Below are 23,189 nucleotides of genomic sequence, written 5' to 3' on the forward strand. Positions count from 1 at the left end.
GTTTGCTTTATTATTTGGTTACGACATTTTGACTTTTTAAGTACATGGTTTTGAGTTAAATGTTCAAAAGAAAGTTTCTTTTTTTTTGATGCCTGACAAATTATTGAGCTTTGTAAATATCAAATACTTCATAACCAGCTAATAACACTGATAGTTTTGATGGTCAATGAAGTGCAGCCAGTTGCCTGTGCTGAGGGAGGTGGGCTCTCCACAGGCTGGAGCAAACTACTCTGGAACAAACAGTGTGCCCATGCTCAGACAGTTAATGATTTTGGGCAGTAGACAATCTGCCCCAAAGTAAGTGAGTCAGAGGAAGCAAAATCTGCACTATCAAAATGCCAGTCTTGGTTCACTTTTGCTTCTAAGTCAGAAGATTGTGGGTTCAGGTCAGTTCAGAGTCTTGAGGTCATGAATTAGGCTGAAAATTTGGTATGAAACTCCATTATCAATGATGTTGCCTTTCAGGTAATATATTAAACTGACTGTAAAAAATTTCATGGGACTATGAGAATTAGAACTAGGAGTTTTCAGTGATCTGGTCAATATTTATCTCTCAACTATTACTATATTAGATTATTTGGTTGTGTATCTGTGTATGAACCTGCTGTTATATTTTCCTCAAACAGTGACTTCAGTTGAAGAAGTACCCAATTATGTTTTGGGATTTCCTGCAATAGAGAGGGGGACTGTGTAAGTGTAAATTCATTCTTGTTTGCCAAGGCTAAAGGGCAGGCACAGTAGTGTAGCGGTTAGCAGAACGTTTTACAGCACCGGCGCCCTGGGTTCTAATCCGGCCACTGTCTGTAAGGAGTTTGTACGTTCTCTCCATGTCTGCAAGGGTTTCCTCCGGGTGCTCCGGTTTCCTCCCACATTCCAAAGACGTACAGGTTAGGAGTTGTGGGCATGCTATGTTGGCACCGGAGGCATGGCGACACTTGCAGGCTGCCCCCAGAACACTATGCAAAAAGATGTATTTCACTGTGTGTTTCGATGTACATGTGACTAATAAAGATATCTTATCTCTTATAAGTCATCAATGGGAGCTACCGTTGTCTTCTGAATTGCCAAATTTGGCATCTGAAAGGGAAAACAGCCAGGATTCCTGCATGCAGTGCAAATATGTAGACTGCGTTATCACAAGATGATGATCTATCTCTGACATCAATGGTTAAGAAGTCCATCAGTACTTGCTGTCCAGGAGAATGATCATAAGGCCACTTTAAAATGATATCATTAGGCAAAATTATAGGTGAAGGTGTATTTTTAAATGACAGTGGTTTAGGTTAGCAATTTGTTTCATAATTCCCATTTTTAAGAATGGCAGTATTAGTCATTTACATACAATTTTTACTTTGGTCACTGTTAAGATACAAACACGATTAAAATCAAAATGTGAAAGTTATTAATGCATATAAATGTGTTTACCCACTTACTACAGAGGTAAATTGAAAATGGTGAATTAGAATGGTAGAAAAATACCAAAGTAGTCTCTATATTATAGAATCTAAATTGTACAAATAATTTAATTTCTAATTCTGGTAGTTCTAAAACTTCATTGTGTAAAGTTCATTAGTGATGTACATTATTCATGTGGATTCCATAAGAAATAGTTAATCGGTAAAAATTATAAAATGAGTTTTCTTTTTCAGTCTAGACTTGGATTCATTGCACTGGTGATCAGCACTCTGCATGTTCTAACTTTTGGATGGCGTAAAGCCTTTGACTCTACCCAGTACAAGTTCTACCTACCACCTACATTCACAATTACTCTCATTGTGCCTTGCATAGTCCTTCTGGCCAAAGTGTACCTTCTCCTTCCTTGTGTGAATCGCAAGCTGATACGGATCAGACGAGGCTGGGAAGTCAATCACCACGTGAGGTTCTGTGAACCTGGTGAAGCAAGCCATTTTTCAGATTTCAGTGCAGAGAGCACCAGCATGGTTTGATTTCTACCTTCAAAGTATATTTTGTAAGCACTACATATTTTGTAGTTTTTTTTTAAATATGTAGTATATAAAAATCTGGAGATGCTGTTCAAGATTAGTTATTGCTCTAAATGCACACACTTTTTTTGCATAGGGTTTGTACATAATGAATAAGATGCTAACATTGTGCATAGCTAGGATAAGAACATTTTATTAGGGTGATTTTAGGATATGGCAGGATAGTTATAGAACCTTGTGTACATGGATTTGAATCTTTGTATTTAAACAATGTACAAATAGGTCTGCAGAATTCAGTAAGAAGCTCTATAGTTTGTGATCATAGTGTTCTCTTTTTAAGCACAGTATTTATTTGCATTGGTGTATCCTTGACTCACTATGGGGCAAGATTACTAAGAAATAGCTGTAGGGTCTATTGGGTTAAGCAAAAATAATCCTTAATGTTGGAAAATTAGAAAAGTTGTGCATAGCTCAGCATGCAGGTTGTGTTGTGGGTAAGAAAAAAATACTTTTGTATTTTAGCCATTTCCTCAGCACCCCTCTCAATTATGTTCCCATAAGTTTAAACATGAGGAAGTGGCAATTAATTGCTATAACCAAAGTATTTGAATGTGCATTGTCAAATTTGTTTCAATTGAAGTATTAATTATTGCTTCTCTAATTTTCTAGAATTAAAACCACCCATCATATCTCAATTCTTAAGCATATTTGCAACACAGGGTATATTTTAATTTAAAAATTAAGTGCCAGAAGTGCTAGATGCATTCTAATTAACACGAGTTTAGAACTTGTATAATTTACCTAACATATTACCTAGAATGTTATTCCCTTATAGCAAAACAAAATTTAGTATTGTTCCAGTTTTTCTCAATTTAATTTTTAGCTTGTAAATAAACATGCCAGTAAATACAAGGAATATCAAAATATTTCATCTTGAATTGAAATAAACATCCAGGCTTGACTTAAACCTGACTATTCAGTATTTTTTTTTTAAAGACTAGGTAACTTAAACATTAAATAGTGCAGTATTGTGTACTAATTGGGTCTCCTTGGCAAGTGTTTAAAATTCCAGGTTTCTTGAACTAATTTGGAAGAAAACTGTCCTAGATCTTAATTATCACAATATTCAGCTTAAATAGTCATATGAAGTGAGATGGGGAGACCAAGACCATACTACCAACCATCTCTCTACGATGAGAATCATTGCTCAACTTCACAGTATGCAAGTGATAGAGGGGTCAATTTCTCCCACTTTGTAAACCTGGGGATAGATGGCAAGTTAACTGCACCTCTCCTTATTACTTACTGATAGGGTCTAGTTTAAAAGTTGCTTTCAAAATATCCTAGTCATATTTCTCAAATTTTATGACAGGAGGCAACCATTCATCCTGTGATAGTTTGGCAAATTTGTTCCAGACAAATTCAGTCCCAGAAGTTCTTGTTTACTGTAGAATTATGTCATGACAGTCCTTATTGAATAAAGCTTTAAGTCTCAAATATTGCAATTGTGTGATTTTAGTTCATTTAAACAACTATTGCAACCCATTTTAGATATTTGCATTTAAATGTTTAGTAACATTTGATTTTGTTTGTTGGGGGGAATTCACATTTTAGTTTTTCACTGTGCTATAATTTATACTTCAAATTACACATGGTGGATTTTTAAATACATCTTTAAAGTCCAATAATATCTATCCAATTAAAATAATTATCAGTTTTAAATTCAAGCTTTCTATTTCAAATGTCTAAACTGAACATCAAATGCTTTGGGATAACTTGGTATTCTAGCTCAAGAAATTAAAACCTGACCTCACCTACTCATCCAATAACAGTCATTCATTTCTTACAATTTGCCATCATTATCTTTATTAAACAATACACTTCAAAAGATAACACGTCAGCCATAAAGCATTTAAGAGTCAGTCAAATAGCAAGGAAACAGACTAACCATCAAACATTCATTTACACTGATCCCATTTTATTCTTCCAAGTTTCTCAAAAATGCTAACACTCACCCACATGGTTGGGTCAGTATACAGTGGCCAATTAACCTACCAATCCACACATCTTTGGGGTGCAGGAGGAAATGAGAGCATGGAGGCAACTCTTGGGGTCACAGTGAAAACTTGCAAACTCCAGACAGCACTGGAGGTCAGGATTGAACCTGGGTAACTGGAGCCATGGGCCAGGAACTCAACTAGCGATGGTGCAAAGAAAAATGCTTTAGGAAAACAACTTCTCTGCATTAGAATATCCAGTTCACTGCATGCTATTAGTAACTTACTGCAAATCTCAACCTGATGATTTTATATCGGCACAAATAAAACAATTTGCTTATTTGAAAGAATGTTAACAATTTGATATCCATGTACAAAAAATTTACTTTGGTTCAGCTATTTTGTTCTATCCCACATTTCCCAATGGAAAGTATGAAACCTTCCTGGATTCTGATCCCCCTCAATACTGGGCTGTGAACAAACAAGCATTTGGAAAATCTTCCTAAATGTCTCCTTATTACAGAAGTGTACATAGCAACTGCTCAACTGGTGGAAATATTGTGGAGTGATACTAATAAACCACACAAATTAAAACATGTTTTTACAGTTAACATTTAAACAGGAAAGAAAAAAAATTCCATTATTTGAACAAGATCCTCCATTACACTGTTCTCAAAACGTTCACAGAATGTGGTAATTCTGGTCATTAAATCATTTTTACTATTGTCACCAGATCATTACAGGGTTCTTTTTGTAAGTTTCATAATCTTCTCTCTTAAAATAAGCCATCTCCGTTTCATGGGCTGCAAAATAAAACAAAAATAGAGTTTAATGCTGTGAAAACCACTTTCATTCAAAATATAGCCCGAGAAATGTCATCTTCATTGCTTCTGACAACAGTAGGGACATGGCATTTTTCACCCCAGCCTTGCAGGTATCTTGAGACTGGTTATTAAAGTGTCTGTGCCCCAAGTGAGATCGAACAAATTCACTTTGACAGAAGTGTGAACCTACACCTTTCATTGATGACACCACCAAATTCAATGGAGGTGCTTTTACCAATTCAGATGACAAACCAAATGTTGTGGAGAAAAAAAAAACTTGTGTCCATTTCTCCTTGATCATTGTAAGCTTGAGGGTTTCATTTACAATTCAAATTTATAATAGTCACCGTCAAATTTATTCAATTAAATCAATGGTGATGAATGTAAACTGAGAAACAGTAGTACTACAACTCATACTCTGTACATGAAACAGAAAATGTTCAAGTAGTCTATGAATCGTACTATATCAATATTTAGACACCTTGAAACAGCTGAAGCTCTAAAGCACTTGAATTTAGCAACAATCAATCATGATTAAATGAAAAATCTGATACTTTGATTAAAAATACATATTGTTAGTAACCTATGCACTATTAAATCTTTTTTAATTGGATAATTGATGTAAAAAAAACACTTCAGTTTGTTTAATTACCCTGCAATTTCCAACCTACATTTACTGTAGACCTTCCATATTTGTCACTATATTAGCAAAATCCTGGAAAGGGGCTTCTCCAAATGTTAATGCCAGTTTTAAATAGCAAAACTTTTCGATCCACGTACATTAACATTTAAATGGTCATCTTTTTCAACTCTGTAAAAGTGTAATGAGTAAGCTGCTTGTTGCATGTGATTCTTAAATAAGATTGCTTTATTATTTCTGGTGAACAAGTTAGAATACTACATTCATAAATATTCACACAGATACAAATTTTTTTTTTTTTTAAACAGCATTCTTTGAAAAAAGCGCCAGCTGAAGCAACAGTGGAAAGAGAAACAAAATTAGCATCTTATCTATGAATTACCTTTGATCAGAACCCCAGCTGAAGGATCATTCAATTAAAATGTTAACTCTTTCTCCCTCCACAGCTGCTGCCTGACTACAGAATTTCCAAGATTTTGTTTTAATTTCAGATTTCCACTCTGAAATATCTTGCTTTCCTAGGCAGTCCCTTGGGATCAAGGAAGACTTACCTCCATGCCAGTTCAGAGGAGTGAAAAATCCCCATGTGTGAACTCAAGTTGTGTACAACAGCACCCCACATTGCCATATGGTCTTGGTCAAGTGGCACAGAGGTCCAACACAATATTAAATCAGGCTCAGCTGCACAGACTCCAAGCACCTCTTACATGTCTTTGACCACCCAGACATGATCTTGCCCAGATTTTTGATCAAACCCCTCCCTTGCTACCCCCTCAGTGTCCAGCTCCCTTCTGGCTCCCAACCTCTTCCCACTCTGTGGTAAGATGCTGAGGATAGAAGAAACCAGTGAATGCAGAATACAGAGATTTCCAGAAGATACTTGATAAGGATTTGCATCAAAGGTTATTGCAGAAAATGAAAGCTCATTTTATAAGAAGTTATGTTGGTGTGGGCAGAAGATTGACTCACAGGAAAGTGGGCATAAATGGGTCTTTTCCTGGTTGGCAAGACATAATGAGTGGTCAGTTACAGGGTTCAGTGCTGGGGCATCAATTTATACAAATTAAATGAAGATACCAAACACAAGGCTGCTCAATTTGTAGATGGCACAAAGGGTAGGAAAGCAAATTGTGAAGAGGACATAAGGAAGGTATAATGATATATAAACAGGTTAAGTGAGAGGGCAAAGTTCTGAATGGTGAAATACAATGTGGGAAATAAAATTGTTTATCTGGCCAAGAAAGAAAATGTTATCTAAATAGTAGAGGCTGCAGAGCTCTGAGAGGTAGAAGAAAATGGATGGGCTGGTAAACAATTAATTGGCAAGACCAAACAGACTAGGTGACCATTTTGCAGAACACTTGCACTCTGTCTGTAACCGCAACCTGTACCTCCCTGTTTCCAGTCACTTCAACTCCCCTCCCACACGATCACTAATATGACAGTCCTCTGCTTCCTCCACTGCCAGGAGAATTCCAAGTGCAAACTGGAGGAACAGCACCTCATTTTCCATCTTGGAACCTTGCAGCCTAACAGCATGAACATTGAATTCTCCCACTTTAGGTAATCTCTCTCTACCCTCCCCACGCTTCTCATTCCTAGAATTCCACCCCCCCCCCCCACCACCTTTGACCCATCCCCCCAGTGAATCTGCTCTCCCCTCCTCCCCCACACCTGCCTATCACCATCTCTTACCTGCATCTACCTATCACCATCCTGCCTCCCTTCTTTTGTCCACCTATCACTGCTCTGCTTTTCCCATCTTCAGTCCTGAAGGGTCCTGACCCAAAACGATGACTGCCTGCTTTTCTCCACGGATGCTGCCCGGCCTGCAGAGTTCCTCCAGCATCATAGCATTTTTCATTTAGATTTCAGCATCTGAAGTCCTTTGTTTCTCTGAATAATTTGCAAATTCAGCAATGCAGGACATCAACTACTCAGGAAAGTGAACATTATGTTTTTTTGTTGGAGTGTAGGAGAATGAGAGATGCATAAAATGAGGGGCATAGATAGGATGAATGCACAGTTTTTTTTTACCCCTGGGTTGGGGAAATCAAGAACTAGAAGGCAGAGGTTTAATGTGAGGGGAGAAATTTAATAGGAACCTGAGGGGCAACTTTTTCCATTCAGAAAGTGGTCTATATATAGAATGAGCTGACAAAGCAAGTGGCTGTGGCAGCTACATTAACAACATTTAAGAGACACTTGAACTGGTGCATGAATAGGAAAGGTTCAGGGATATGGGCCAAACAGTACTAGTTTAGATGGGCATCTTGGTCAGCATGGACCAGTTGGACTGATGGGCCCGTTTCTGTGCAGTATGACTCTAAAGGTTACCATAGGTAGACTTGGAATACAAAGCCAAGATTACAAATCAGGTCAGCCATGATCATATTAAATGGCCAAAATGGCTTGTGGAGCAGAGTAGACTATTGCTAATAATTCCATGCATCCTTTCCTTTATTCCATTACCTACAGTGGTCCCACTTCTGGCTGGGTTAGTTGATCAGTTTGCAGTTCCAGATATTTTGTGGCAAACTTTTTTTAAAAAACAAAAAATGTTGAATCCCCATAAATAGAGGCTGCAAAGTGTTCTGCTCCAGCATAATCTAGTCCAACATATTCCAATATAGCTTTGCTCAAATCACTCAATTTCCAAACAAAAAGAAATGTCTGCATCAGATAATTTCTTTCCTTGAAGTTCCCTACTTCCACTTTTTAATCTCACTATATGGTCCAGATGTCATTGAGATTTGTCCACCACTGCTTTCCACTAATATTTTACTTTCAAGTTGTAGGTGCATGCACTATGCAATGGATTGGACATGTGATGCCAATGAGACACCAAGTCAGCAGCTGATTGCCATTGGTCAATTGTACTGTAAGGTGAACAGGTGGCCAACTGCTCATTGATCAATGCTGCCTAACCCCTAATCATCATCTGCCAAAAGCTACAAACCATCCAAAAATAAAAAACATTTCCAAGCACTTACCCACTCCTGCTTCTTTCAGTGTGCTGGTTTCCTTTAGTAAAAGTTGATCATCATTATCCAAACTTACAACAAGATCATTCGTCTGTAAGGGAGAATACAAAATGTACTGCACCATGGTTTAATTTGCATTAGGGTAGAAAATTCTGGGAATCCAAGTTTGTTTCCTTTCAGTACATGCCTTGCATGATTATTTTCTTTGGAGACAAAATTGCTTTTCTTCCTTCCCCACTCCACCCCCCCACCCAACCACAACAGATGCTGCTTGACCAACTGACTTCCTCCAGCAAATTGTTGGTTGCACATTATGTTCTTTTCCTGTTTTAAGAATCTGGTAAAGCTACATTTTTGGAAAAATGGACCACTGGAATTTACTCATTGTACCCACAAGTATTTATCTTTTAATCCAAGTACTAATGGATTAATAATCCAAAACAAAATTTGCTTCTGCACAAGTGAATGTTTTGTTTTCACCAAGGTCCTCAAAAGAATGGCCCAGTCCTAATAAGATGAAAAGTGTGATTTTATTTTATAAACAAACCACCACGCTTTTGAAATTTCTAGAGCATCTTTATAACTAGAGTTTTCAATGCAACATATTGTACTTTAATTCTCCCAAAATTAACACCAAGAAAGTTGGAAGGTGGATTTGGAGACAGGTACATTCTCACCCCTGGATCATTCTCAGTTTCAATATTTATCTTTAAGGATATTGCTAACATTTGATTATACATTGGAATCCTCTTAGTACTCTTGAAATAAGCAGTCAACAAAAAGTAGTTCAGATCAGTGTCAAAAACTTAGTATACCCACTAAGACCAAGAAAATGCAACATAAACCAAAAATTATGTTAAACACTACTGTTCATATGACACAATGTGTATGATTATTCACATGGGGTAGTGAGGCAATTCTAGAAGTAGTGAGGGGAAGTAATAATGAAGGCAGCTAGCCAATAATTTAAAGTATTTTAAGTTGTAAAGCTTCAAAGTTCAAAGAGAAACATTTACCTACAACAAAAACATGCCATTCAAAAGGCGTCAATCCATACTCTACAATATTGGAGGTGAGAGCATATTTCGGGAAAATCACCAGCTATAAAATTAGGTTAGACATTCAGAGCCAGTTTCAAAATAACTATTAAAAAGTTTCCACCAGAATGCACATGTAGTTTCAGCTTCATTGGTCTCCTTTATAACTGAAAGTTGAAGTGTTAGATTTATGAAGCAAAAAGAGAACACAAATCGCCAGGATCTCACCAAAAAGGAGGCTTTCATCAGCAGCAAGCACCAGTTTCACATTGATTAAAAAAAATGTTCCTTTTATACAAAAATGCCCAGAAGAAGCTTAAGAAAATGTGAAAAGCAAAAACTACACAGCTACAATTTGGGCAAAAAAAATAAAAATAGCATTAAATTTGTTATTAAGTTAAATGTAAATTATAAATTAACAAAGCTAAAATCCCTTCATATACCAAAGCACCATTTGCTTTCTTCCTAGATGCAAGCCAAACAGACTTAAAAATGCCAAAGTCACAAATGTCAATATTCATAACAGTTCAATTAACACTTTATCAGCAGACCTCACTTTATATTATCTCAACACTAAAGTGGACAAGATCGTTAATTCTAATAATCAATTAAAATTATTTGAGAATGCATTTGGTTATTGGAATATAGCAATTTAAAATGCTGCGATAGAATCAGCTTGCAAAGTCAGTTAGCTTGAGGGAAAAACAATGGACATATAAATAGCATATTTGTTTCAGTAAGATTGTGATACAAAAGTGAATTTTGTTTTCTGCTTATCACGTACTAAATATATTCTTTTAAGCGATTCATACACTAGAACAAGTTTTAAACAGATTAAATGCAGAAAATAATCCTAAGTGTTCAACATTTGAACATACCTTTGCCCCATGTGCTTGGTGAATAATCTTCAATGTATCTAAATAAAAATGATAAAAGTTACACAAATCCATAATTTTCTTTGTTTGTGAATTATGTCTGTTTCCATTTTCTCACCATTTCTGAGTTCCCTAATTTTCAATTAGTTCTGGAATCAGTCTTGGGATGCTAATTTTTTTAAGGCACAAATTATGTTTTTTCCTCAGGTGTAGAGGGAGAAAAGCTGGAACTGCAGACCAAAGGAAATAGTAGGTGGGGGCACTCAAACCAAGAAATAATATCACATTTAAAGACACACTTACATTAGCAACTCAATCAAGATTTTAAAAAAAATTCCACTGAGATTTTCAAAATGAGTAATTTTAAGAGGTCTTTCATATTTCATAATTGGTTATGCTCCTAGCTTAACCAAAGTGCTTAGAAACCAAATAAAGTCAAAGAGGAACCACACTAGAAAAAAGTTGATGCTGTACAGGCTCACTCATGTTTCTTTGTGGGAAAAAGCAATAGCAAAAGCAATTAAAACCAGAGAGAAGGCTGTCAGCTGGAGAATGGTGGAAAGCTCCTCATGAACAAGTGTGTGGGAAGATGCACCTGTCAATCAAGACCAACAACAGGGGTGTTCAACACCATGACACTCACATCATTCATAGTCAGGAAGACAATGTGTAGTTTTAAGCCAGAGAAAAATAGTGACCAGATCACATATGGCCAGAAATTTGAAATATTTCATAGGAAATTGATAGGGAAATATTGCTATACTCTTTCAGAAAAAAGTCAAAGTTACAGAAAACACATTTTAGTTATGTGCATCATATTAACGTGACAGATTATGATTGGTCAACTGTTCAGCTTTTGAATAAAAACAACTTCATAAAAGAGCTAGTGAGCAATTTCAATTAAAATATAACATACCATAGGTGTACTTCTTAAATGGTGGGGGGAGTCCAGGCTTTGAAGATATATCTGCAGAAAGGAAAAAACAGTTAAGTAGTGGTCCAGATGACCAAAAATAAAAATGACAGTGTTTAAGGACAAGTAATAGCAGCTATTCAGAAGTTACTTGAAAGTACAACTGAAATTAACAGAAAGAAAGACACGAATACAAACGATTCCAAAGCTTTGCTATAAATCAAGAGATATGTCATTCATATTGATGAGAGGTTATGAAGTTAACACTAAAATACACCATGAAATGGCTGGTCATTCAAGTACAAATAAAAATTTAATTATAAATTAATAAATAATCTCACTGGCACAGAAAGTTGCCTTTCCAAGAATGATTTCATTATTTCAATTGTCTGAGATAATGAAAAATTGTAACTTTAATACAAATATGTAAATGCTTAGTTCCCCATAATTTATTTGCTTCTTGCACATCATTTACAGTGACTTAAAGACTGTTGCACTATTTAGCTCTGACTTAGAATGACCAAATGAGGAAAGAGGCTGTGTTATCAAGGGTATCAGTGGTGTTGGAACCTAACCGTGGGGGCACTTTGCAGCTGGGGAGGGAGCAGCCAAGCTCTCCTGCAGTGAATGAACCCAGCTTTCAGAGCCTGTCCTCACCTCACTTCAGGCAAGGCCTAATAAAAGAGGTTACATCAGAGGCAGGCAGCCTCATTAATATATTTAATTACTAATCATCTCCAGGAAGCTCAATGGCTGTCTGCTACTTGTTCCACCTCTAAAATCCAAAATAGAATTGGAGGGCACGTTGAGGTCAGGGCTTAGATTTGTAATATGAAGCAATACACAAAAAGTGCTGGAGGAACTCAGCAGGTCAGGCAGCATCCACAGAGGGAAATAAACAGTCGAAATTTTGGGCCGAGACCCTTCATCAGGACTGGAATGGAAGAGGGCAGAAGCCAAACTGAGAAGGTAAGGGGAGGTGGAGGAACACACGCAGGCAGGGGAGAGGTGAGTTCAGGTGATAGGTGAGTCCAGGCGAGAGGGGGAAGGTAGGTGGGTGGAGGAGATGTAATAAGCTGAGAGGTGATAGGTAGAAGAGGCACAGGGCTGAAGGAGGAATCCAGTAGAATTGTAATATGAACCCAACTTACAAACACTAAAGTATACCTCCAATTAGGGTCAGAGCAGAGAAAAATGATAGAAAGGCAAAATTGAAGGCTCTTTTTCTGAATGCATACAGCATAAGATAGGTGAATTAATGGCACAAATAGAAATAGACACAATCTAACAGCCATTACAAAGACATGGTTGCATGCAACCATGGTTGGGAATTCCAGGCTACTTTTAGGCAAAATGGAAAAGGAGGCAGGGTAATCTCAATAAGAATAGGATAAAGGATGTAAAGAGGAAGCATCCACCCTTTTAAAAAAAAAATTAAGGGCAGTATCAGTTTTAGATGGAGCCAAGAAACAGCATGAGGCAGAAATAATTTAATTGTATATAGGACCCCTAACAGCAGTAGAAATGCAGGACATAACACAAATTAGGAAATTAAAAGCTGCATTTATCTAGGGGAATAAGATGATCATTTGGGCCACTAATCTACATACAGACTGGGTAAACTAAGTGAGCAGGAATAGTGTAGAGAAATGAAGTGTACAAGAGATTTAAAAACAAATCAGTACATTGACAAACCAAGGAGGGAACAGACCATTTTAGGTATAGAGGAAGGATTAATTGATGATCAGGTTGTTAAAGGCCTTTGGACGCCATCAAGTTCAACCTAAATCTGAAATACAAATAAAGCAATCTATAAAGTCACAAGGTTGGCTATGTAGATTGGGAGACTACATTAAAAGATTTGACAGTTTTAAAAAAAAAAGCAATGACAAACATTTAAAGAATATGCAACCTACCAGTAATATGTATCCCTTTAAGGGAAAAGAAAGAAAGTGGTCCAGCCATGACTATCAAGAGAACTTAATAGTGTACTACAAAGGAAAAAAAGTGCATAATATTGGTAGATACAACAGTAAGGCCTGAAGCTTGGTAATCTTTCACAATTCAGCAGGAGAGGAACAAGGCATTGATATGAATAGGAAACATAAGAAATAGAGGAGTAAGCCATACAGCCCCTCATGCCTGCTCCTCCTCCAATAAGATCAGTGCCATTTTACTGCACTAATCTTCATATCACTAGCTTTGCTTAATGTCTAAATACCCAATCATTCCCATCTTGACCACACTCAGCAACTGAGCCTCCATAGCACTCTTAGGCAAAGAACTCCAAAGACTTCCCACCCTTTGGGTGAAAAATAATTCTTGTCATCAATGGCTGATCCCTTATTTTGAGACTGACACCTTGTTTCTAGATACCTCATCCAGGGAGCAGAAAAAAAACAACTCTGCAGCCAGGTCCAACCCCAAAATAAATTTTAAGTTTCAGAAGGAGAATGAGAATGAATTAGCAAAATTGAAAAAAAACAAAGAACTTTCATACAAAGTGGAAAAAAAATTAGCTGAGGTTAATGATGGTCCCTTACAAACAAAGGGATGAGAAATTATATTTTGCAATAAGGAAATAGCAGATAAATTAAACAATTATGTGCAGTTTTCACAGAAGACACAGAAAACCTACAAGAACAGCAGAAAACTAAGTCTAGTGCATGAGGAGCTCAAAGAAATGAGCATTAGTTAAAATTAGAGACTGAAAGGCAATAAAAACCCTGAACCTGATGATTCTGCATCCTAAGGTTTAAACTGGCAGCTACGGAAATTCCATAGATCCTTGAACAATTCCTGCAGATGTGAAGGTAACAAACTTAATCCCACTAATTAAGAAATGAAGGACAGGGAAAACAAGTAGCTACAGACCAATTATCCTGACATCAGTAAACTGCAATCTATTAAGATTTATTAAGGAAATGGCAACAAGGCACTTGGAAATTAATAAAAGGATTGGGCAGAGTCAATGTTGATATATGAAAATCATATTTGACAGATCTGCTCAAGTTTTGAGGTGGCAACAAGAATAGATGAAGGCACACCCGTTGATGTGTATTCAGATTTTCAGAAGGCCTTCAATAAGGTGCTGCAAGAGAAAACAAAAGTGGAGTAAATGGCATTGGAATCATTATACTGGTGTGGAATGAGGATTGGTTGGCTGGCAGAATACAGTGGGAATAAACAGGTCATTCGAGTTGAGAGATTGTAAAATAATGGGTTGCCATCAGGATCAATGCAGAGGCCCCTGCTGTTGCAATCTTTGTCAATGATTTGAAAAGAGGGCATCATGTGTAATATTCAAGTTTGTTCATGACAAATCTAGCTGGCAATGTGGGGAATTAAGAGGATGCCAAAAGACTTCAGTAGGATATGGACAAAATAAGTGAATGGGCAAGGGCTTGGAAGGTGGAACATAATGTGGAAAAATGCAAGGTCATCCTCCTTGGTAGAAAGAACAAAAAAAAGAGATTGAAAGGTACTGGTGTTTTGAGGGACCTAAGTATCTTTGTACATGAATCACCAAAAGTTAACAGAAAGCAAACAGCACATTAGCCTTTTACTACAAGAGGATTTACTTTGTTCCAATTGTACAGGGCCTGGTAGTCTGGAATACTATGTATCAGTCTGGTATCTCTACCCAAGGAAAGATACAATTACAATAAAGGTAGTTCAGTGAAGGTTCACCAGATAGTTCCTAGAATAATAGATTGATCATATGATCAGCAATTAACAGACTAGGCCCATGAGCTTTCTGAAACTTCTAAGGGACTTAACAGGGTAGATGTTGAGTTGGTTTCCTTGGACCAAGGTGTTCAGAACCAGAAATGAGAAAAGTCTTTACCCAGAGGGTAGTGAATCTTTGGAACTCTCTACCCACACAGGCAGTGGAGGCTGGGTCACCCATCGAATTCAAAGCAGAAGTATCCTGTTAAATGGAACTATTACAGGAAAGCAGTGTTGTGATAAGTACTTATGGTAGGCTCACCCAGAAGATACATGGGATCCATGGTAAAATGGCCGTTTGGATTCAGAATTAGCTTGCCTGTATAACAGAGGATAGAGGTCAATGGGAACCTCTTGTCTGTGATTATATAAATAAATGACTTGGATGGGTTAGTATGTCGTTTGCAGACGACACAAGGATTGGTGGCATTGTGGATAGTGGAGAAGAATGCTAAAGGATACAGCAGGATATAGATCAGTTGCAAATATGGACAGAGAAATGGAGACAGAGAAACTGGGCAAGTGTAGGTGTTGCACATTGGGAGGTCAAATGTAAAGGGACAGTACACTGTTAATGGTAGGACCCATAACAGCATTGACGTACAGAGGGATTCTTGGGGTCCAAATCCATAGCTCCCTGAAAGAGGCCACGCAAGTTGATAGGGTGGTAAAGGTGGCATATAGCATGCTGACCTTTATTAGCCGAAGCATTAAGTTCAAAAGTTAGGAAGTTATGTTGCAGCTTTAACATTCTGGTTAAGCCCCATCTGGAGTATTACATTCAATTCTGGTTTCCCCATTATGGGAAAGATGTGGAGACTTTGGAGAGGGTGCAGAGGTGGTTTCTCAGGATTAGAAGGCATGTACCACAAGGAGCTGTTTTTTCTGGAGCAGCAGAGGCGAGACCTAATAGAAGCTTATAATATATGAGAGGCATAGATAGAGTGGAAAGCCAGTATCTTTTTCCTGCAGGGTCGAAATGTCTAATACTAGACAAACACAAAGTGGTGGATGCCTGGAATGCACTACCAGGAGTGGTAGTGGAGGCAGATATAAAGGCATTTAAGAGGCTCTTAGAGAGGCACATGAATATGCAGAGATATGGACCATGTGCAGGAAGAAGGGTTTAGTTTGATTAGGCATCATTAGCTCAATTAGTTTGCCACAGAATCAAGGGCCAAAGGGCCTGTTCCTGTTCTTAGCTGTTCTATGTTCCATGTATTCAACCATGGAGTTCTTGGATCAAATCTACATAGCTCAATAACAATCATTTTTAACCCAAGAGGAAATTCACTGAAGTTTGCTGTACTCATTAATCTCAAAGCACATTACAGAATTGAATGTGCAGTCACTAACTTTTTAGCGCAAAAGTGCATATACTGCTAGTGGTAAAACTCTGATTCTGTTCGAAATCCTATAGCCCAGCTAACCCGATTTTGCTTTGTAGCTGGTGATAAAACTATATCAGCAAAGACTTTAAACAAGACATCTTTTGTTAGAAAGATTTTTGAATATACATTGACAGTAGAATGCATATGCATCTTAAAACTAACCAAGTACTGCAAGAATAATGTGTAATTACGATAAAATACAGAACAGATATTTAGCTCACCATTCTGGAGAAAGGCAAGGAATTCCTTTACAGACTGATTTACATTAACATCATGGTAGACCACTGGTTTGAAATTGCGATGCTCAAAGGAACGAACCAGACGAACAGTAACAGTTATTTTTTCAGAGGACATTTTGTATGTTGGAACTTTAAGCCTATAATTTGAAACAAAAAAATAAACCAAATTTTGTGCATAAAGTCAATTCAACTTTTGATTACTAGAGAGGTATTTGTGATTATACTGGAAATTAAAAACCTAAACTTTTACTTGCAATTTATAGTTACAAAATATTTGTAGGTAAAGTGGGGGCAAGAATAAGTTAAATGTGTCCTCAAAGGAATTAGCCAGATTGAGTCCCTAGAATTGCCATGTTAATTTAACCTCAAAAACTCACCAGGGTCAGAAAGCAAGCTACCTAGACCAGAAGCCCAGTAATGGCTCATCAAGGTCATAAAGCTCATGTGCAATATTAAAAGGCCCTGTTAGTAAAGCCCTGAGAAGCTAAAGAATAAATCTGAGCCTCAGGTGCTAATGCCTCATTGATTTGGAGATGTGGCAACTCAAATTAAAATGGTTGAACCTTCATACACCAATTACCAACTATGAATGAAATTGGGCAGTTTTTTGCAAATTAAAAAATATATCCCAATGTTTTATACTAAAGTTTGCGGTTTAGTTCTCACTCCTGTTCAACCTTTCTAGTTTAAAGTATGTAAGCACATTATAGTACAGCACAGAAACAGGCTCTTCAGCCCATCTAGTCCATGCCAGATGATAGCCCTCCAAACCGCCCCCCCACCCCCATCCATGTACCTATCCAAGCTCCTCTTAAATGTTACAGTTGAACCCATATCTACCACTTCCCCCGGCAACTCATTCCACACTCACGCCACCCTCTGAGTAAATATGTTTCCCCTCAGATTCCTCTTAAATAGTTCATCTTTCACCCGAAACCTTTGTCCTCTAGTTCTAGTCTTACGCAACCTTAGGGGCAAAAGCCTGCATGCATTCACCCTATCTATACCCCTCAATGTTGTACATCTCTATAAGATCTCCCCTCATTCTCCTGTGCTCCAGAGAATAAAGTCCTAACCTTTCCCTATAACTCAGGTCCTCAAGTCCCAGCAAAATCCTTGTAAATTTTCTCTGCACTCTTTCAAGCTTATTGATAGCTTTCCTGTAGGTAGGAGACCAGAACTGCTACAATACTCTAAAGTCAGCCTCACCAACATCTTGTACAACTTTGACATAACATCCCAACTCCTGTACTCAGTGCACTGATTTATGAAGGCCAAACTGCCTAAACCTCTGTTTACAACCCTATCTACCTGCAATGCCACTTACAAGGAACTATGGATCTGTATTCCCAGGTCCCTTTATTCTATTGCACACCTCAGAACCCTACCATTCACTGTGCAAGTCTTACCCAAGTTTGTCCTCCAAAGTGCAACACCTCACTTGTCTGCATTAAATTCCATCTGCCATATTTCAGCCCATTTACTTAGCTGGTCAAGATCATGCTGCAAGTTTTGATAGTCTTCTTCACTGTCCACTATACCCCCAATCTTGGTGTTAGCTGCAAATTTGCTGATCCAGTTTACCACATTATCATCTATATTAATGATTTGGATGATAAACACAACGGACACAGCACAGATGCCTGCGACACACCACTAAGACACAGACCTCCAGTCAAAGAGACAACCATCTACTACCACTCTCTGGCTTCTCCCACTAAGCTAATGTTGAATCCAATTGACTACTTCATCCTGAATGCCAAGTGACCTAACCTTCTGGACCAGCCTCCCATGTGGGACTTTGTCAAAGGCCTTACTAAAGTCCATGTAGGCAATATCCACTGCCTTTCCCTCATTGACTTTCTTGGTAACCTCCTCGAAAAACTCTAAGATTTGGTTAGACATGACCTACCATGCATAAAGCCATGTTGACTATCCCTAATCAGGTCTTGTCTATCCAAATACTTATACATACTGCCCGTTAGACTACTTTCCAATAACTTAACCACGACTGACATCAGGCTCACCAGCCTATAATTTCCTGGCTTATTCTTAAGAGCCTTTCTTGAACAACATTAGCTATCCTCCAGTCTACTACCACCTCACCCATGAAGGACATTTCAAATATCTCTGCTGGGGCCCCTGCCACAAGGGGACATCTTGTCAGGCCCTGGGGATTTATCCACTTTAATTCACCTCAAGACAGCCAGCATCTCCTCTTCCGTAATCTGGATACAGTCCATGACCTCACTATTCTTTTTGCTCAGTTCTGTAGTCTGTGTCTGCCTTCAGAGTAAATATGGGTGCAAAAAATTCATTTAAGATCTCTCCCTCTTTTGGCTCCATGCATAGATGGCCACAGTGATCTTCAAGAGGACCAATCTTGTCCCTTGCCACCTTTTTGCTATTAATATAGCTATGGAAACCCTTGGGATTCTCTTTCACCTTTTCTGCCAGAGCAACCTCATGGCCCCTTTTAACCATCCTGATTTCTCTCATGTTCTCTTGCATTTCTTATACTCCTCATTTGATCCTAACTGCTTATACCTAATAGGCACCTCCTTTTTCTTTACCAGGGCCTCAATATCCCTCAATAACCTAGGTTACCTAAACCTGTTAGCCTTGCCTTTTATTCTAACAGGAACGTACACATTCTGTTCCTCAATATTTCACTTTTGAAAGCCTCCCATTTACCAAGCAACTCTTTGCCAGAAAAAAGCCTATCCCAATCCACGCCTGCCAGATCCCATCTGATGCCATCAAAATTGGCCTTCTTCCAGTTTAGAATCTCAACCCAAGAACCAGTCCTATCCTTCTCCATAATTATCTTGAAGTTAATGGAATTATGATCATTAGATCCAAAGCATTCCCTGACACACACTTCTGTCACCTTTCCTGCCTCGTTCCCCAAGAGGAGATCTAGTATCACACTCTCTCGAGTTGGGACCTCTACATATTGATTAAGGAAACTTTCCTCAACGCATTTGACAAACTTGATCCCATCCAATCCCTGTACAGTATGGGAGTCCCAGTCAATATATGGAAAGTTAAAAATCACCTACCATCACAATCTTATTTTTGCTCTAAATCTTGCTGACTATTGGGAGGTCTATAATATAGTCCCATTAACGTGGTCATCCCTTTCTTATTCCCCAGTTCCACCCATATTGCCTTAGTAGACAAGCCCTCCGGTATATCCTCTCTGAGCACAGCCATGACATTTTCCCTGATGAGTAATGCCACCCCTCCCCCTCTATCATGACTAAAACATCGGAACCCCAGAACATTGAGCTGCTAGTCCTGCCGCTCCTGCAACCAACTCTCACTAATAGCTACATCATCAAAATTCCACATGCCAATCCATGCTCCAAGTTCATCTGCCTTGCCTACAGTACTCCTTGCATTAAAATTGATGCATTTCAGAACATCAGTCCCACCATGCTCATCCACCAGTCAGTTTCTGACTTTGCATGTAGGCTTAACATCTACTTTCCCCACAGCAACTCTGGTTCCCACCCCCCCCACCAAAGCAGCACTCGCAAACCTTCCCACAAGGATGTTGGTCCCCCTCCAGTTCAGGTGCAATCCATCCCATTTGTACAGGTCCCATCTGCCCTGGAAGAGAGCCCAATGATCCAAAAATCTGAAGCCCTCCCTCCTGCACCATCCCCTTAGTCACATGTTAAACTGCAGAATCTTCCTATTCCTTGCCTCACTAGCACTTGTCCTGTGTAGCAATCCCAAGATCACCACCCTGGAGATTGTCTTTTAACTTAGCAACTAACTCCCTGAACTCACTTTGCAGGACCTCATCACCTTTCCTGCCTATATCATTGGTGCTGATGTGGACCACAACTTCTAGCTGCCCACCATCCCCTTAAGAATGCTGTGGACTTGATCAGAGACTTCTGACCCTGGCACTTGGGAGGCAACAGACCATCTGGGAATCTCATTCTCATCCACAGAATCTCCTATCTGTTCCCCTAACCAATGAATCCCCTGTCACTACTGCACTCCGCTTCCCACCCCTTCCCTTGAGTCACAGAGCCAGACAATGCCAGAGACCTGGCTGTTATGGCTTTCCTCTGGTAGGTCACCCACCCACCACACCACACCCACCACAATAGTATCCAAAATGATATACTTGTTATTGAGGGGAATGGTCACACAGGTACCCTGCAGTGACTGCCTATCCCCTTTCCCTCTCCTGATGGTCAGCCAGCTATCTGCATCCTGCAAGCTAGGTGTGACTGCCTCTCTGTAACTCCAATTTATCATCTCAGTTTCCCAAATGATCCAGAGTTCATCCAGCTCCAGTTCTCTAATGCAGTCAGTAAAGAACTCCAGCCAGATGCATTTCACATTATCATTTAAATGTAGAATACCTTGCAAAACAGGAAAATGAATCTCTGAAAGATAGAGCTACAAAAGCTAAGATTCTACACCTACAACATCTAGACATAGGCAGACAGGAAAACAAGAAAAAATGGAAGTAGTAAGCTGTGTCTTTGCTAGATTTGCAGGGAATTTTGGAATAAAGAATTCAGGAGTCCAATGAATTCATTGCCCCTCAATTTTCCAGCATTTTCTTTAATAACATATCATTAAAACATCTCACTTGCTAAACCCTTGGTTCTCCACTGTTTCTGGTATATTAATTGAATCCAAGTGAAGATAAAGGTTTTTTTTAAAATGGTCTGCTACTTATTACCTATTTTAGTTTTTTCCCACTTTATTTCTCCTTCTACACAGCTGTAGAAGTACTCAATTTTTAATATTTCATTCTTTCACTGCATTTATCGTCATATTCCCCTAAAGATAGCACAGTAGTGTAGCGGTTTGCGTGATGCTATCACAGCACCAGCAATTGGGGTTCAATTCCCACTGTCTGTAAGGAGTTTGTATGTTCCTCTCTTCCCCCCCCCCCCCCCCCCCCGTTTGCTTGGGTTTCCTCCCACATTCCAAAGACATAGGGGTAGGCTAACATGGGTTTAAAGTGGGTGGTGCGGACTCACTGGCCTGTAACCATTCCGTAAATAGTTTTAAAAAGTTTAAATTCTGCAGTCATACTGATTCTTAAAACTTCTAATTTCCAGGCTTCCTACAGACAGCATTACAAATCTGTTTTATTCACATACTATGCTTCAGCTCTTTAGTTATCTATAGAGGGATCCCTTTACTCACAGAAGTTTCTGAATAGAATGCACATTTAGGAAATAATTGTCAGTTGTTCACATTGTTCACCTCAGCCATTTAAACCATATAATGACTAAGTTTCCAAAAGAAATCTAACATTCTTGAAGTGTCTATTGATGCCATAGAATATTAGTCCAGGTAAATGTTCTCAGGATGCATTCAGAACATATTCCAAACTATTATAATTTTATTAGTCCAATCAAAGAATAAAACTCACAGTAAAAGCCTTGACAATAGGATTTCCTTACTTCTTGATTAATCTATTGTCCAATTGTGTTCCTGTAGTAAGAAAGCACATAAACCATTATGACAAGAATTTTTGGTCTCTCTTACCTCCATCCATGCCAATTCTACTTCCTGTTTTTTCTGAGCCAGTATCATTCCTCACTACATCAGGGTATACCAACCACTTCCATTTCATGTGTCTTTTCCAAATAGCAACTACAAGAAAATATTTAATTCCCAACCTTTGTCACTGAGAATCACTTCTCATGAACAGCTATTAAAACCATTTATTTCTAATACCAGAACAGCACATGCTTGGGGACACTCAGCAGGTATGAACAGATACAAGCTTTCCTGAGAATCATTTACTCTTGGTGGAATCAGCACAAATGATGAACATACCTGGGATCAAAAGACCAGAAGAAAAAGATGGCAAAACTGCACCACAGCAACAATGTTGTGCAAATACCAAAATCATTTATAGACTAAATAACAATGGTCTGACAAAATGTTACTGACCCGAAACATTAACTGTTTCTCCTTTCACAGATGCTACCCAACCTGCTGAGTATCAGCAATTTCTGTTTTAAATCTCAGATTTCCAGCATTTGTAGGGTTTGTTTTCATCTTCAACAATTTGGTCTCTACTTGTTCAACTTCTATCACATCCCACTTCTCTCCAGATTAATGGAACCCGGAATTTTAAGGTCACTCCACTGTAAAATAATAAAAGGAAACCTGCCCCATACTTTCTCCAGTTTTCCTCAGACTACGTTTTCAATCACTATCAAGTGGGTCATGCATTTGTGAGTCCAGAACCAAGTTACTGCCTGAATCAGTTGCACTTTCTCTGCCACTAAATCCTCCTGTTTCCAGCTCCTGCACTCTCTAGATTCCATCCCTTACTCTGTCCGAGAGCACACACTACGATTCTTCTGAGGCACTCGCTCATTTGCGCCATAGCCCTGCCAAAGCCTCAGCAGAGCATCAGACCAACTGCTGATCCACCTAACACCCCACACCACAAACCCCACCATCACCCTGCCTCCATTATAACATTACCAGCAGACACACTCCAACCCGCGCTTGCGCATTTGCTTCTCATCGCAAATCCCGTGATTCTTCTACCACACTTCTCAGAATAGCTGAGCAGCCGCCACTACAGTAATATTTGGAATACAATGACAATAAGGAAC

General features: G+C 38.6%; 2 protein-coding genes across 8 annotated transcripts in view; one reads left to right on the forward strand and one right to left on the reverse strand.

The window, feature by feature from the left end:
- LOC127577103 (metalloreductase STEAP3-like) overlaps positions 1-3,458 on the forward strand; it is a 40,406-nt gene extending 36,948 nt beyond the window's left edge. For 2 of the 3 annotated variants that reach the window (XM_052027995.1, XM_052028003.1), the window contains exon 5: positions 1,650-3,458. In XM_052027995.1, the coding sequence (XP_051883955.1) occupies positions 1,650-1,946 (297 nt within the window). In that variant the 3' untranslated portion in view covers positions 1,947-3,458. Of the gene's footprint in view, positions 1-626; positions 691-1,649 lie in introns of those variants that run through there. The other variant, XM_052028011.1, reaches the window with a different exon arrangement.
- A 334-nt stretch (positions 3,459-3,792) lies between these two features.
- c1h2orf76 (chromosome 1 C2orf76 homolog) lies at positions 3,793-23,096 on the reverse strand. Of its 5 annotated transcripts, none has more exons than XM_052021498.1 (7): positions 23,056-23,096; positions 21,986-22,047; positions 16,555-16,709; positions 11,217-11,267; positions 10,304-10,341; positions 8,398-8,479; positions 3,793-4,743 (listed from the first exon to the last, which is right to left on the reverse strand). In XM_052021498.1, exons 3-7 carry the CDS (start codon positions 16,685-16,687, stop codon positions 4,667-4,669), a joined length of 381 nt encoding a protein of 126 aa, XP_051877458.1. In that variant the 5' UTR covers positions 16,688-16,709; positions 21,986-22,047; positions 23,056-23,096; the 3' UTR covers positions 3,793-4,666. The 5 variants fall into 5 exon arrangements, with proteins under 5 accessions (XP_051877458.1, XP_051877450.1, XP_051877440.1 ...); XM_052021490.1 differs by having other exon boundaries at positions 22,396-23,063; XM_052021480.1 differs by lacking the exon at positions 23,056-23,096 and adding an exon at positions 22,900-23,031.
- Between the last annotated feature and the right edge of the window lie 93 nt (positions 23,097-23,189).

The sequence above is a fragment of the Pristis pectinata genome, chromosome 1 (assembly GCF_009764475.1).
Source record: "Pristis pectinata isolate sPriPec2 chromosome 1, sPriPec2.1.pri, whole genome shotgun sequence".
Taxonomy (NCBI): Eukaryota; Metazoa; Chordata; class Chondrichthyes; order Rhinopristiformes; family Pristidae; genus Pristis; species Pristis pectinata.